This window comes from Argentina silus (assembly GCF_951799395.1).
Source record: "Argentina silus genome assembly, chromosome: 4".
NCBI classification, from domain to species: domain Eukaryota; kingdom Metazoa; phylum Chordata; class Actinopteri; order Argentiniformes; family Argentinidae; genus Argentina; species Argentina silus.
This window is the reverse complement of record NC_139658.1, coordinates 12,828,494-12,844,149: the sequence shown is the minus strand read 5'-3', so window position 1 is coordinate 12,844,149 and position 15,656 is coordinate 12,828,494. Positions and strand designations below refer to the sequence as shown.

At 40.8% G+C, this 15,656-nt stretch overlaps 2 protein-coding genes across 2 annotated transcripts; both read left to right on the top strand.

The window, feature by feature from the left end:
- Positions 1 to 5,499: 5,499 nt before the first annotated feature.
- LOC310803496 (CCN family member 5-like) lies at positions 5,500 to 11,830 on the top strand (the record flags this gene model as incomplete). The annotated part of the gene is made up of 5 exons (XM_083668289.1): positions 5,500 to 5,556; positions 9,066 to 9,282; positions 9,883 to 10,134; positions 10,785 to 11,011; positions 11,428 to 11,830. The coding sequence occupies 5 exons, from the start codon at positions 5,500 to 5,502 to the stop codon at positions 11,716 to 11,718; spliced, it is 1,044 nt and encodes a 347-aa protein (XP_083524415.1). The 3' UTR covers positions 11,719 to 11,830.
- Positions 11,831 to 12,756: 926 nt separating this feature from the next.
- LOC310803495 (P2Y purinoceptor 1-like) lies at positions 12,757 to 14,249 on the top strand. Its single transcript, XM_083668288.1, has one exon. The coding sequence runs from the start codon at positions 12,913 to 12,915 to the stop codon at positions 13,954 to 13,956; it is 1,044 nt and encodes a 347-aa protein (XP_083524414.1). The 5' UTR covers positions 12,757 to 12,912; the 3' UTR covers positions 13,957 to 14,249.
- Positions 14,250 to 15,656: the final 1,407 nt, after the last annotated feature.

Below are 15,656 nucleotides of genomic sequence, written 5' to 3'. Positions count from 1 at the left end.
TTTCAGCAACCATTAGCTACAACTGTCCTGCAGGGCAATATGCAGTTCATGGCGAGGTCAGAAAACATGCCTACACACAGTGCTCACCTTCCTGTCTTGTGTATCCCTGTTCTCCTTATGTTCCAGTGCCCATGGTGAGAGGGTAGGGCTGGACGACTGCTCAAACTTGACTCCGGTTCCTCTGCTGTTTGCACTCTTGGCACCGCCGCCTCTATGGCCCCCTGTGTGGCTGGAGAGGGCAGCTGGGGCAGACCTGGACCCACTAACGGATGGAGGGGGGATGGAGGAGGCTAAGGTGGAGGTGGAGGTGGTGGTGGTGGTAGAGGAGAAGGGGGCTGTCTGAGGCCTGGGACCCCTCTGGCTGAGCCTCTTGTTCATGATGAAGGCGAAGGTCCTCTGCTCCTCGCTCAGCTGGCGCCTGCGAGTGAGCTGCTGCTGCTCCAGCCCCTTCAGGGTCTGCAGGGAGGGAACATGGGGGAGAGTGGGTGAGAGTCAGGGACATGGAGGAGAGTGGGTGAGAGTCAGGGACATGGGGGAGAGTGGGTGAGAGTCAGGGAAATGGGGGAGAGTGGGAGGGAGTCAGGGACATGGGGGAGGGTGGGTGAGAGTCAGGGACATGGGGGAGAGTGGGTGGGAGTCAGGGACATGGGGGAGAGTGGGTGGGAGTCAGGGACATGGGGGAGAGTGGGTGGAAGTCAGGAACATGGGGGAGAGTGGGTGGGAGTGAGGGACATGGGGGAGAGTGGGTGGGAGTCAGGGACATGGGGGGAGAGTGGGTGGAAGTCAGGGACATGGGGGAGAGTGGGTGGGAGTCAGGGACATGGGGGAGAGTGGGTGGAAGTCAGGGACATGGGGGAGAGTGGGTGGGAATGAGGGACATGGGGGAGAGTGGGTGGGAGTAAGGGACATTGGGGAGAGTGGGTGGAAGTCAGGGACATGGGGGAGAGTGGGTGGGAATGAGGGACATGGGGGAGAGTGGGTGGAAGTCAGGAACATGGTCACTAAATGGCAATGCTGGAATGGACAAAAGTGACAATATCATCAGAACTGTTGAGAACGTCATGAGCTTGTTCTTCATCTACTCTGAGCTTAAGGTTACTGTAATGATTAACACATTAGCATTTTTGGTGAGAACGTGTTGTACTTTCTGGCATGGCTAAATAGTGACGACCGAGCAAAGGATTGTAGTAAATTGAAGTAATGAAAGATTGGAATGTTTTTTATTGTTCTCATTCTTTGTTGGTCCTCTCTGGGACAGCACAAAATAAATCTAAAGGGACATAAATTACATTATTGGGGTTGTAAATGTGTGACTGGATTTCCCAGTTGCTATTTATCTCATTCCAGTCTCCATTTTGGGGACATTACGTTTGCCAATTGATTTGCACCTCTCACATCAAAGGATGTTCAGCTGAGAAAGAGTGTTTTCATCAGCCTTTGTGTTTTGACACAATGGAGTGCGGACTCTGTCGCTCTTTGAAAACAGGGGACAACTAAATTCCTTGTGCTGGGTTGCCAAACAAAAGTAAACTAGGCATGAGTTGTAAAATGTGTGAGTACTGTATTTTGGTGATTGTATGGTGTTTCTCTACACTTTGAGTGGACATACCACTAAATTGCTGTAAGCATTTCAATATATGAAAATAAAATAGGCATTGCAGTTGAGATTAGTACACATTGAAATGTTTGACTTTGATAAAAAATGTATGGCCTACAGTTGTATAATAATCAGTGGACACTCCTCCAAATATTCTGTTAATGTGTTGAGAAATTCAGATCGGTTCCTTAAGAAACCATCAAACAATGTGCGTCTGGTCAACCTGAAAATAAATAAGTCACTGCATAGGCAATTATTTACATAGTTAAGGGAGAACTTGCGTGACTGGAATGGTTAAAAGTCACGTGCTATTTCTTCTGTTCAATGAAAAGTGAATAGATTATGCAATCTCTGATGGCCATATTCAACCTACTAAAAATTAACATCATGTCAAGATGAAACATGCTAAACTAAATCTGAATAAATACATATACATTTCTGAATGAAGACACTTTAAAAGTAAAGTATAACATGTTATAACATGTTTTTAAAAGTGTACCTGTATTTACAAATACTCAGAATGAAGTAGCATATTTGTGGGGAGAAGACAATTGTTTCTTCCCAAATGGAAAAAAGCACTTTACCTTCATAAGTTGCTTCTGTTCTTTTATGAAATTATTGTTCACAGTTTGAGAAGCAGTCATCAAATCAGAGGCGCAGAGAGAATAAATCGGATCACTTCTGTACAGAACGGAGAGTGAGAAGGATGGATTGGCATCCATTTCGAATCCAAGCACAGTCAACCAGATTACTGAATTGAAATAAATAAAGTATATTCCAGGAGATGAAAGAGCAGCGCAGCGCTACACTTGTTGAGGCAGGCAGCCTGTCGGTGACCTCACCAGAAATCACCCTGCATAACACCATCCCCCCAAACATCACTACCACCTCCTTCATTGACAGGAGGACAAAGTGCGGGAGCAAAACAAATCTGCAAACGCAAAAGTAACGCATCATTTCATAAATAAACGCAAGAATACTTTATTTGTATTTTTTTAAGTTGGCTCCTTTAATTGTTTGGCGTTATAGTCTCAAATGGAATCATTCATCTTCTAAGGATAGGTGGTCCTATGTTGCAGCCCTTGTTTGTGTCCAATTGCACTACCTAGTGGACATTTTGGGTTAGTAAAGGTAATTTCTAAAAATGCAATATAATGGTGATCTCTCTCTCTCTCTCTCTCTCTCTCTCTCTCTCTCTCTCTCTCTCTCTCTCTCTCTCTCTCTCTCTTTCTCTTTCTCTTTCTCTTTCTCTTTCTCTTTCTCTTTCTCTTTCTCTTTCTCTCTCTCTCTCTCTCTCTCTCTCTCTCTCTCTCTCTCTCTCTCTCTCTCCAATAATTTAGGCCTGCCTGTCAAATGTGATAAAAACATATGAATGTAATAAGATCACCAACCTCATTGTAATGCAGTAATGCACACAACAGGGTCATAACTATAGAACACAATGCATGACAAAACCAGCATTAAACACATCTCACTAAATTCCAAAGAATACACATTGACTTGATGTTTTAGTTATGCCGTTTTAAAGCACAGACCTACCTAAAAAAAGACCTCTGCCAAAATGAGCAGTGAATTCTAAGAAATCCAAATAAGCGTTCAGAAAAATCATATTCTAACGTAAACTTCATCACATTTCTGATATACCATGAAATGTGGAGGCTGGCCAAGAACTGTTTGGATTAAATGTGTCTGCAGATGTTTGAATGGTCAAATATTGAACAACTACAGACAGTTTCTGCACATTATGCCAGGGTTTTTGTCTTTGCTCTGTATGTTTTTCTCAGTCTGTGAAAAATACACAGAGGGAGAGAAATGCGTCATATGATCTGTCCTATACAGAGAGAGTGTGAAGTCAGTGTTAAGGCTGCTTTGTGGGGTTTTGTTATTGTAACAGCAGATGTTTGGGTGCGTTTTCTGTTTCGCTGTATTGGTAGGCAAAAAATACATCCAACTTTGAGGAAAAGCCTATATTTAGAAAAGGGAGGAGAGTGGTGCTTTGTCTTTTGTGGACAGATGTGGCGAGGGGCTTTAGTAGGTTTCGAGCAGTGGTCATAGTCATATAACATCTTCACCACATTGGTGGTGCACTGTACCCCCTACCATGTTACTGTAAGTGGTTCTGTGAGACCTTGATGATGAAATACAAATTCAGTTCATTGATATTGTCTTTCTGCTGTGATTTCACAATGAGACATTGGTGGTCATGCATTTGTAAGAGCATTGTAACATATGTGCATGGTTACTTTTTAGGTGAACACTCAACATAAGATGGTGTCCTATTGGGGGTTTGTAGTGTTGAGTGCACAGAGGATTAGAGCAATACATCTTTTAGTACCCCCAGTACCCAAATGATGATCACACACACACACACACACACACACACACACACACACACACACACACACACACACACACACACACACACACACACACACACACACACACACAAAGGGTTATACTGTAACTGGTTTAAAAATTACCAAAAGACTAGTCAACTGTCTAATCATAAATGCGCAAACCCCAAAAAGGACATCCTAATGTAAAGTGTTACCCATTTCAGGAAACAAAGAGTCCAGAGTAACTACAGTCTACAGTATGTACTTGCTAACATGGTTATTATAGTTTTGTCTTTTTCATTAGTTTTATATCTATCTATTTTCAGGTTAGTTTAGTCTAAAGTCCTGTTTTTTTTATAATTAAGTCCTGTCTAAGTCCTGTTTTAGTTTCAGGGGGAAAAAGTATGTTTCAATTGAAGTGCTGTATGAATTGAGGACCTGTGCCTTTAAAGGGGCAATCTGGGATGTTCTAAATTAATGATATAGCCATTGATTCTTGAAGAACATGTATTATTATAACTTGCCTCATGAGCTTAATTCAACTGTCGTACACCATCAGAACCTAAAATATAAGCTTGTTTTACTCCATTGTTTGTAAACAATGTAAGTGTAAGCTAACACTGTATAGCTTCAAAACATGATTAAAACTATAATTTTTATCTCGTTGATGGTCACTCTTTATCATCTTTTGAACACGGACAACCCCCAAAAAACTACAAGAAAATTATGTTGGTTTTCATTCAACGTTATTTCTTTTTAGAAGTGTCAGTTCAGTTCTAATGTCAGTTTAGTTTGTGTTTCTTGGATGGGTTCAGTTTACAAATTGTGTGTTTTTTGTGAAAATGTTTTTTCATGACTAGTTTTAGTTTTAGTTTACTATAATAACGTTGCTTGCTAGTCATGTAGATACTTGCTATGAAGACGCCTGTCATCATATCTGCTTTTATCGTCATCATTCAGATAGCGGACATGCCCAAACATTTCCCCCTTCAACTGTAGTGCATTGGGTAAAATAAATATAGGGAGGATATATCACGACTTGTACAAACATGTACAAATGCACTGATTTCTACATTTGTCCGGGTTAAAACGAAGGCCTTTTTTCCCCCACAATACAACCAGTATTCAACTTTAGGCATACAGTACTGTACAGTAGAATTCACCTGAGTAGACCTCATTATTTTGCTCCCACATACAGTTATGGCAACAAAACACCATGTCAAAGAATAAAACATCATCCTAGTTAGACAAACACACACATAAACTCAACCACGACCCATCGTGCCACAATACACAGTATATGCCATTGCAGTCTAAACGGCCCACAAAAGCTATGAAAGGCTCTGAGCAGAGGGAGGGATAGGAAATGGGTAGCAGGAATGTGGAATTAGAACTATTTTTGATTCCTGTCCAGTAACTATTTACATTGCAGTCCACTGTCTGTGACATCAGAAGCCAGACTTTATAAATGAATGGACAGAGGCAGGCATTAATGGCATCACAGCTTTCCTGAGGAGACAGACAGAGACAGAGAAAGAGAGAGAGAGAACTGGCTAACCCCTTTCAATGGACAGAAGACACGCTATGCTCCTTGGTTCCTTGCTGTTGTGTACCTTCACTCAGGTGAGGGCTGACAACTCAATGTTTCCTCAAGAGTTACCATTTTCATTCGTTTTTTTTTCTTTCTCTAATTTATGTGCAACTCAAAGATTGCAACATTTGGGGGAGAAATGGCATTTCATGTCTGAGGGACATCATTGCATTTTAGCAGCACTTGTATTTACTGAGAACATACAGTAAAATAACACTGTAAGGTGGCACTGCCGAAGTTGCTCTAAAGAAAGTAGAACATTGTGGTCAAAGCTCACTGTTGGATGTTCTCATGAGCGGCTGGGTATTTGCACATGCTGAGGTTGAACTGTTCTGCAGTAAGAGGTAGAGTTTGACATTACATAACATGTGATGAATATGTATTTACCTTTGACTGGAGGAGGCTCCATCCCACAGAATGTTTCTGTCAATGCATTTGGTGTTGTATTTTGTCAGTTATGTACAGCAATAGTATACAGAAAATTCTCAAATCATGATGCCTAATGTTAAGGGGGATGCCTTCTGTAACCAACTAATCTATATATTTATGTGAGAAAATACAGTGCCCTCCATAAGTATTGGAAAGAGGAAGCATTTTGTCTTCTTTTAGCTCTATACTCCAACAGTTCGGATTTGATATCAAACAATTATTATGGGGTCAAAGTAGAGATTCTCAGCTTTAATTCAATGTTTTTTTCGGGGTTCACCATTTAGAAAGCACAACATTTTATGTTTAAAATACTCCCCCTATTTCAGGGCTCCAAGAGTATTGGAAAAAAATCATATAATGTCCAAATAAAGCACTCATGTTTAGTATTTGGTCGACAATCCTTTGCATACAATAACTGCCTGAAGTCTACGACCCATTGACCCCACCAGACACTGGGTATATCCAGGCCTGTACTGCAGCCATCTTCAGTTGTTTATTTTTAGGTATTTTTATCCTAAAATCTTATCATAGGAAATCAAATGCATGTGAAATTGAATTTAAATCTGAAGATTGACTTGGCTAGTCAAGAACTTTCCACTTTTTGGCCCCGAAAATCTCCCTAGCTGCTATGGAAGTATGTTTTGGGTCATTGTCTTTCTGTATGATGAAGCGCCATCCAATGAATTTGGAGGCATTTGCTTGTATTTGAGCAGACAAATGTTTCTGTACACTTCAGACGACACTATGCTGCTGCTGTCAGCATTAACATCATCAATTAAGACAAGTTAGCCAGTTCTTGTGGCAGCTACGACTATACATGTCCAAACCATAGCACCCCTTCCACCATGTTTCACAGATGAGGTGGTATGCTGTAAATCTTAGGCAGATTCTTTTTTCTCAAAACTTTCCTCTTGCAATCATTGATAAATGATAATATTAATCTTATCTATCCACAATACCTTTTCCAGACCTCTGCAGGCTTTTTAGGTACTTTTTAGCAAACTGTAACCTGACCATCCTTTTTGAGGAGAACTAGTGGTTTGAACCTTGCAGTGAAGCATCTGTAGTTCGGGTGGCGACGTATTCTGCGGATGGTAATCTCTCATTCACGCCTACCTCCTGGAAAGTGTTCCCGATCTGTGGGACAGTTGTTTTGGGGGTTTTCTTAATCATGGTGAGCATTCTTCAGTCATCCACTGTGGAAGTCTATCATGGCCTACCAGTCCGTTTGCGATTGCTGAGCTCACTAGTGCTTTTTTTTGTTTTTAATAATTTTTCAAATTGTTGATTTTGGCAGGTTTGGCTTTGTTTCAGATTATTCAGTCTAATAATGGCTTCCTTTACTTTCATTGACAAATGCAAAGCCTAGAATCAATACTAAACATTAGTATTTACTTACCAGAAACACTTATCAAGCCAATTGTCCCATTACTTTTGGGTACCCTAAAATAGGGGGACTATGCATAAAAAGTGTTTTTCTGAATGGTGAAACCAATATGTACACAAATATCATCAAATAAAAGCTCAGAATCTCTACTTTAACCTCATAGTAATTGTTTGATTTAAAATCCAAACTTTTCTGTAGAGCCAAAACAATAAAAAATGCTTTACTGTCCCATTACTGCATCAATATAGGTGACACTATGTGTGTTGATCCCTGTGCAATTTACATGAGGGAGCACAGGGACACCACACCACCCCTCTCATTTGAGTGCTTTGTCATACAATTGGCACATACAATTCCTAATTCAGCTTCATAAGAGCCTAAAATGTATTGCCGTCACGCAACATTCGCCCTCGAATAGAACAATAGAAAGAGGAAGTTCCGTGCAGTCATTGTGGGTCAAAGAAACAAATACACACAAAAGTACAGTTACAGTCACAATCATATGTCATTCATACTGTGGTTTATTCAACACATATATTCATGGCTGTTTCTATAGCATTGATTGCCTTGTTCTACTACCTGTACTATCAGTATCTGCACTACCTGTACATAAAATACTATGATGTTATTGGGTTCATCTTTACTGTTTACCTGGTATTTGCATGCTAGAGTTTATTCTGAACTACTAAATCAGGGGTGTCAAACTCGATTTGGTCGCGGGCCGCATTGGACCAAATGCAACCCTCCGTGGGCCAGAAAAAATAATACAACCTAAACAAATGTCCACTGCTGTGCTGCCCCATATTATTACAATAGTCAATAGCTCAATATCACAGTGTTACAGACGAATGCCTTGTTTTCAAGATGGGATCATCTGTGAGCATCTGAATGTTGGAGCTAAAAATAGAACAAAAAATAATTAACCAATATACTTAGGTCCATTACAAGCATTTTTGTATATTACATGTACCAAATACAATAAACAGCTGTAAGACATTATGTAAGCAATAGTTTCAGATTCATCTGAATTTCATTGGACCCCCGACGGGCCGCTTATTAGATTATTTAAACTCGATGTCTGTAAAGTCAACAAAAAGTGTAAACTCTTGATCTATATTTATAAACAGTTATGATGTTCTACTTGTGTACGTGACCTTCTGCATGTTCATCTGGCTCTTTTCTCCTGAACACAAAACCTCAACCTCAACCTACGCCTTTATCTGTATCTGTATCCCCTTACCTACATCATAAAACATTTTATACACACATTTGTAAATGTATAAATGTATAAAACAAATCATGTGAGGAATTAAACAAACTGACCCCCCCCCCACCCCCCTCCAAATGTTTCCTGCATATTCATACTCTGTTCATCAGACAAACAGCAGTCTGACACAGAACCCACTTCCTGTCACCTTTGTTAGAAATATTCATTAACACTTTCACCTGCTGCATCATAGGAGGGAGGCCTCGCAGATACCTTTGAGAATGTCTCTGTAAAAGTCCCTTACATCTCACACCTCAATACAAAACCCCATCTATGTATAGTATACAAGACGTGGAAACATTTAGCCATCCATCTGAACCCTCTCATCCAACAAAAGCCAGTAAGTTCATACAGTCTCACACAATAAAATGTTGCTTAAACTACAGTAGATAAAGCACACTGACATCTTTTTTTCCCCACACATCACACTGCTGTTCATCATTCTACTGTAAACCCAGGTGTGGTGCCAGCTGTGCGGCAGCCCATGCCACTGCCCCAGGCCCGTACCACGCTGTCCTCTGGGGGTGCCCCTAGTGCTGGATGGGTGCCGCTGCTGCCAGGTGTGTGCCAGGCAGGAGGGCGAAGCCTGCACAGAGAGGTACGTGTGTGACAGCCAGCGAGGCTTACAGTGTGACTACAGTGCCAGCTACCCCGGAGGTCCTGGAGAGTGTGTCAGTGAGTACATGTTTTTTCTATGGAGATACTCACATCAAATCACATCACATTACAATACAACACAATATACAATCCTCACATCTAAGTGGTATTGTATACGCTGTACTCTGCATATGACAAATAAAACTGAATTATTTCAAAGCATATCCATTGTGATGCTAATAACACTAATAAGAGGTATAAGGGAGTGGAGATTTGTGTTTTATAGACTCAAAACTATGACTGCAATTTAACAACAGTTGCACTAGTTAGTAAATGTGTGCTCCAAGTCTTCCACCACGAGTGAATATCCTATTTCATTCCATGGATGTAAATGTGGAGGAAATAACACAACCACTCAATGATTTTTTTTTCCAAGCTTCTGCTGATTTGTGGGTGGCTGTAAGTAGATAAAACGATCTTGTGTAAGGGACAGGTTTTCTAAACATTTATGGTTTGACAGTATCACTACAGGGAAGAATTAGAGTCACAGGTTATAGTTGTACACATCACTCACATCACTCCCCTCTCGTGGCACAATACAGGCTGTCTGCCTTTCTCACTTAACTGCTGCTGAGAGTTCTTCAACTCTCACCTCCCTCCTGTCCTGTTTGTGGTCAGGCCGGAACACGCTAGGCTGTGAACTCAATGGCATGCGCTTTGAGGAGGGCCAGACATTCCAGCCCTCGTGTGCACAGCTGTGCCACTGCCTGGGTGGCGGGGTGACCTGCGTTCCACTGTGCAGTGACGATCTCCATTTGCCTGCCGCCAACTGCCCCAACCCCCAGCTACTACGTCTGCCAGGGAGGTGCTGCAAGGAATGGGTCTGTGACAGCCTGGATAACAATATCTACCCTGACCCCTTGGCAGGTAGTAATGCACTATGTGGGTTGGGTAACACTTTCCATTACCTAGGTCTTATCCAGGATACCTTGATCAAATATGCAGTTGCATTGTACAGTGTATGTCATTACAGATAGTTAGATGTATTTACCAATATTAATTATATTCTCAAAGATAATGTCAAAAGGTGGGCACAAGTGCCACTACTTATGTGCAGGCGAGCGATTTACTGCATGTTTGCCAGGATGAAACATCTTGAGGTGCACAACACAGAGACATCTGGATGGTTTTTCAGCCATTTCCTATTGGACATAGAAGGCTCAGTTCAATCAAACCCACACTGCAGTGTTTACACACTACCTAGCATCCCATGGTCCAATAAAAATGGTTTTGGAGAGGTGACTGTAAAAGTATAAAGTAGACTCCCCTCACAGGTATGCTTCAATTTCCAGAGAAAGACATGTGTGCTGCACATGTGTGAGGAAGCAAAAGAGATACAGCATAAACATTGCTTTAGGTAAAGCAAAGCAGTCAAGACCACAAAAACCTCCCAGTTTGTTACTAAAATCCATTCATTTAGAATATCATGTTCAATGAATAATAGAGGTTTTCAAATGCAATGCAATTCAATACAATGAAATCAGATAAAAAAAAATCCTGTGTCTGTTATGAAGTTCCAGTGGAGAGAACAGAGAGGCTGAGGCAGGAGTTTGGTGCAGGTCACTCTCAGGCCCTGAGCTCCAACTGTATAGAGCAGAGCACAGACTGGAGCCCCTGCTCCCGCAGCTGTGGCCCAGGTGTCTCCACCCACACCTCAAACAAGAACTGGGCCTGCCGCCCTCAGACCCAGACCAGACTGTGCCAGGTCAGGCCATGCCAGGTCGTGGTGCTCCGCAGGCCACAGGCGGTGAGTGAGAAGAAAACCTTTCTTTACCTCTTAAACTCTCCGGTTTGTTCTCAAACACACTCTTACTGCTCAAACACTGGCAGGCGATGCTGTTTTTGAGGTCCTTTTAGTTCAGGGAGGGTGGAGTGGTAGTCTAGGTGGGTGGAGTTACAGTTACTGTTGGTGCGTTACAATCTATTTGCCAATCAATTATGTGTTACAGTGTTTCTTATTTTATAAATAAAAGATACAGAGAAGAATGGCTTTATACTGTATGAGTAAATAATATGGCCAGCCCTCTCAAATAGAAAAATAAATGATGGTTTAATGCATAATCACCATAGCCACTGTGGGCGCGTTTTGATGTCCACATTTGGAATTTAAAAATATCTGTCAAATGATGGGATTATCTTTAATCCTGCCATTGTGCATTGCAGGGTACTACAGGTGCCTGTGAGAGCAGCTACAGGTCTCCCGTGCCCATTCGTCTGGAGTTCCAGGGCTGCCTGAGCACCCGGGCCTACAGACCCTTGTTCTGTGGCCTTCTGTGCCCAGACGGCCGCTGCTGCAGCCCCTACCGGACCAGAACTGTCCGCATGGTCTTCCTCTGCCCCCAGGGCAGGATGACCCAGCATCAGGTCATGATGATTGAGTCCTGCTCCTGCCACCACAACAACTGTCCCCAGTCACCACCCACCGCCTCCAGGAGAGCCCTGCCCTGGTTGTAGAGTTGAGGACGCGGAAGGACGAGATGGGAGATGGACAGGTCCTGTTCAAGAAGATAATAGACGACTGAATCTGAGTCGAAGGGTTGGATCAATCAAACCTGCATTGCAGATAAATCACACAGCCCCTGTGCTGTGAGATAACATAATTTCATGAAAAGCAAAAATGTTTTCATTTTTTATTTCACACAGTTCAAATGGTCAAATTCATTGTGTCACTTACAATACACATTGCTTTGTTGTATCATTATTCTTTCAGCAGTGCATGTTTGATTGAATTCCAAGCTATATTTGACCCTGATTACTGTAAATTTGCATTACTGTAAACCTCCAAGGTTTGTACAAAAGTGTTCCAAAATGACAGTTCTCAATGAAGGTTATAAAAAGTTGTTTTCATAGTAACTTAAAATATGATTGGAGGTCTCTTATCAGCTGCACATGTTTTTTTTTCGGATACAGTGTGGCCAAGGAAAAAAGTCAGTATATTGCTAAGTGATCATACAAATATCTGTGCGTGTGTGTGCGTGTGCGTGTGTGCGTGTGTGTGTGTGTGTGTGTATGTGTGTATGTGAGTGTTGCTTTGTTTATGTATGAACTATGACTAAAGGAGGGTTCTGTTTGGTGCGTGGAGCCAGTTCAAATAAGTACTTCAAGACTGTATGTGTGACCTTTGGTCTGTTTGCCAGCCTATCTGACAGTCATAATTTATATGTAATGCATCAATAAGTAGACCTGCATATGTTTTTGTAAATTAGTATTCATATGAATTAAAAACCAATCACTAATGAAATGTTCTGAAATTATAGTCTCTGTTAAGTAACAACAGGCAGCGATGCAGTTTAATTCAAGGCGTACATTACATACTGTACATCGCATGCATACACATTAGGGCTTATGGTTTTCTCAGTTACAAGCTACACAGGCTATACTGTACCTTTTGAATATGTAATAGTTCCAAAAACTGTAGATTACATTTAATACATTTAGTTTAAGGAAGTGGGGTGGGCGTATAATCTTGGTTTCGCATTGGTCACTATGCTCCATGCTTGGGAACCGCTGGGGATTATATTTGTGGGCATGAAAGTTTGATTTAAATCGAGCACTTGTCGCCATCGACTCATATTATTCTGCTACAGGACTTCGAGCATAGTTTGGTGTATCAACGTCGTGGTTACCAAAGAGAAAGACAGAGAGAAAATGTCAGAGGACCGCGCTCTGAACAATACTGCATGTGAGAGAATAAACCTGCCATTCACGCACACATTTTTGCCTGCGGTGTACGTGATTGTGTTCGTCGTGGGAACTTTTGCCAATTTCTGGGGGTTAAAGACTGTCTTCACAGCATGGAAAAAAATGGGAAATATAAACATATTTATTCTCAACCTTGGAATAGCTGATTTATTGTACTTATTTACTTTGCCCCTTTTGATCGTTTATTACGCAAAGAACAGTAAATGGATCTTTGGACAAACAATGTGTAAAATCACCAGATTTTGCTTCAATTTAAATCTCTACGGTAGTATCGGATTTCTGACCTGCATCAGCATCTACAGGTATCTCGGCATCGTACACCCAATGAAGGTGTTGGGAAAAATCAACACTCGCCACTCCGTGGCAATAAGTTGTCTTGTTTGGATTTTGGTTTTCATTCAGATACTTCCCGATATGTTCTTTGACAAGACAGACAAGACAGCGCCAAATTCCTCAGATTGGTGCTATGATACTACCGCTGACTACTTTATTAAGGAGTACTTTCCATATAGCATTGGCTGGACCATCACTGGATTCTTTATACCGCTGCTCATCATTTTAGCCTGCTATGGGCACATTGTAGTGGTCCTGGTCACCAAAGCCAACGTCAAAACTCTGTTGAAACAACGGTGTCTAAACCTTGTCATCGTTTTGACGGGAATATTCTCAATTTGCTTCATCCCTTATCATGTCTTGAGAAATCTAAATTTGAAGACAAGGATTGAAAAAATGGAAGGAAGGTGCCATGCAAGCTTCGATGACATCTATTTCGCTCATCAAATCAGCCGAGGTCTGGCTTGCCTGAATAGCGCCATAAATCCATTAATCTATTTAGTTGGGAACGATGATTTCCTAATGCGCTTCCACAATATCAGGCAACGAGTCAGATTGTCTCTTGTTCACTGGACTGGTAATGTTATCTACCGCAAACCACCAGAGTCGGATCCAACCGAAATACAACCAGCAGGTGACGAACTGGTAAAATTGTAACTTTCTGCACTGCTTTAAGAGGCCTGTGGCGCCTCGTTGACTGTATGCTAATGTATTTCAGCTTTTCAATGAAACCATTATTGTATCATAGGCGTGTATGTAAATATGCTGTACTTTGCACTCTAAATCTTTCTCAAAGTATTTTTCGTCATTGTATTAAGGAATAATTGATATTCTGTGAGCGTGCATATTCTGTGAGTGTGCATGTTATTGACGAACTGTTACAGGTATTTTCTTTATTTCACAATAGCAATGTTATTGCTTTGTTGGTGACAGGATAATAAAGGTTTATTGCAAAAGGTATTTTGGACGATCTTACCTTCATATAATGTCACTGGTGTATTTCATGTTACAGTAGCTCCTCACAAACATTCATGTCCTTGCAGATGGAACTCAAGGTTTGTACTGATCACCTTATAGGGACAATAATACCTCAAGGTGTGTAAACAGTTAATTAGTGTCAATGACTACTGGAGGAGTAAAAGAAGTCGACTGAAAATATCCAGAACTAAACTAAATACAAGTCTCTCTCCTCTTGGCAGACACAGAAAAACATTCTGTGATCATTATCCTAAAGCAAGAGAGACTGTTTGACTTGCCAGGATGATAACAATTTATACTCTGGCATAAATAACTTTAATTTCAGAACAGCTGTTAAAAACAAAGTACACCAACAAGGGTGGGCTATGTGCAAGTCACACTCAAAATTAATCATATAGTCTACTCATGGTGAAGTTAACTTTTAGGATTAGGATTATTGCTAGATGTGATGTTACATTTGGGCTACCACCACCTCAAAATCAAATCAAACTTGATTTATCATATACATAGAATACAGCCATAGACGATGCAATGAAATGTTTAGAGCAAGCTGGCTCCTCAACAATGCAGCAAACAACAATCAAACAATCAACAATGCAGTACAATATAATAATAATAATAATAATAATAATAATAATAATAATAATAAAACAAATGACATAAGGTGTCAAGGTGTATAGGAGCAATATTGGGCAGTAGCAATAGTAGTGGCATAGGAGTTCAAATGTGCAATGTCAATTGAGAATGAGAGTAAATTCATTCCAAAATATCAGGATGAAACCTGATTGAAGAAAAGGATATTTATGCTCAAATACTTTTTCATATTTCTGAAGAGAAGAGGTCTTATTTTCCAGTAGGTCAAGCATGATATTTCTCTCCCCTCTGTTACCTTCACAGACTACTGAGAGAATTCCTGAGGAAGCCGACACTGGCATTTGTGCCTATCCAACTGGGTGACTGAAAACAGAGCCAACATACTGTAGGGCTCTCATTAAATATGTTCAGTTCTACTTTATAACTGACTTATTCATTCATTTATATTGTTGCCATCAAAACTATATTTATCAACCAATTGCACTTTGATCCAAGTTATCGGTTCATAATGGATGCCTCTTCATCCTGAAACTTGCTTCAACATATTTAAAAGTTAGATAAGCTTGTGTTCTTGATCAACGAAAATGTTGCAGCTATTAGCTGCATTGCTAGCACGTGTCTTGTATGTATCTTCGTGGGTCTTACCTGGTTAAATAAATAAATATAAATAAATGAGCTCAACTGTCACAAATAAATTAGCTCAAATTATTTATAGTCAACAGATAATTTCAGTTTCAGATAACTGTCTAACTTTGAAACTGGGAATCTCTTCCAACCTGCAACAC

What these genes read in the sequence shown, in the direction of transcription:
- LOC310803495 (XM_083668288.1), top strand. Translation starts at nt 12,913, where the DNA reads ATGTCAGAGGACCGCGCTCTGAACAATACTGCATGTGAGAGAATAAAC.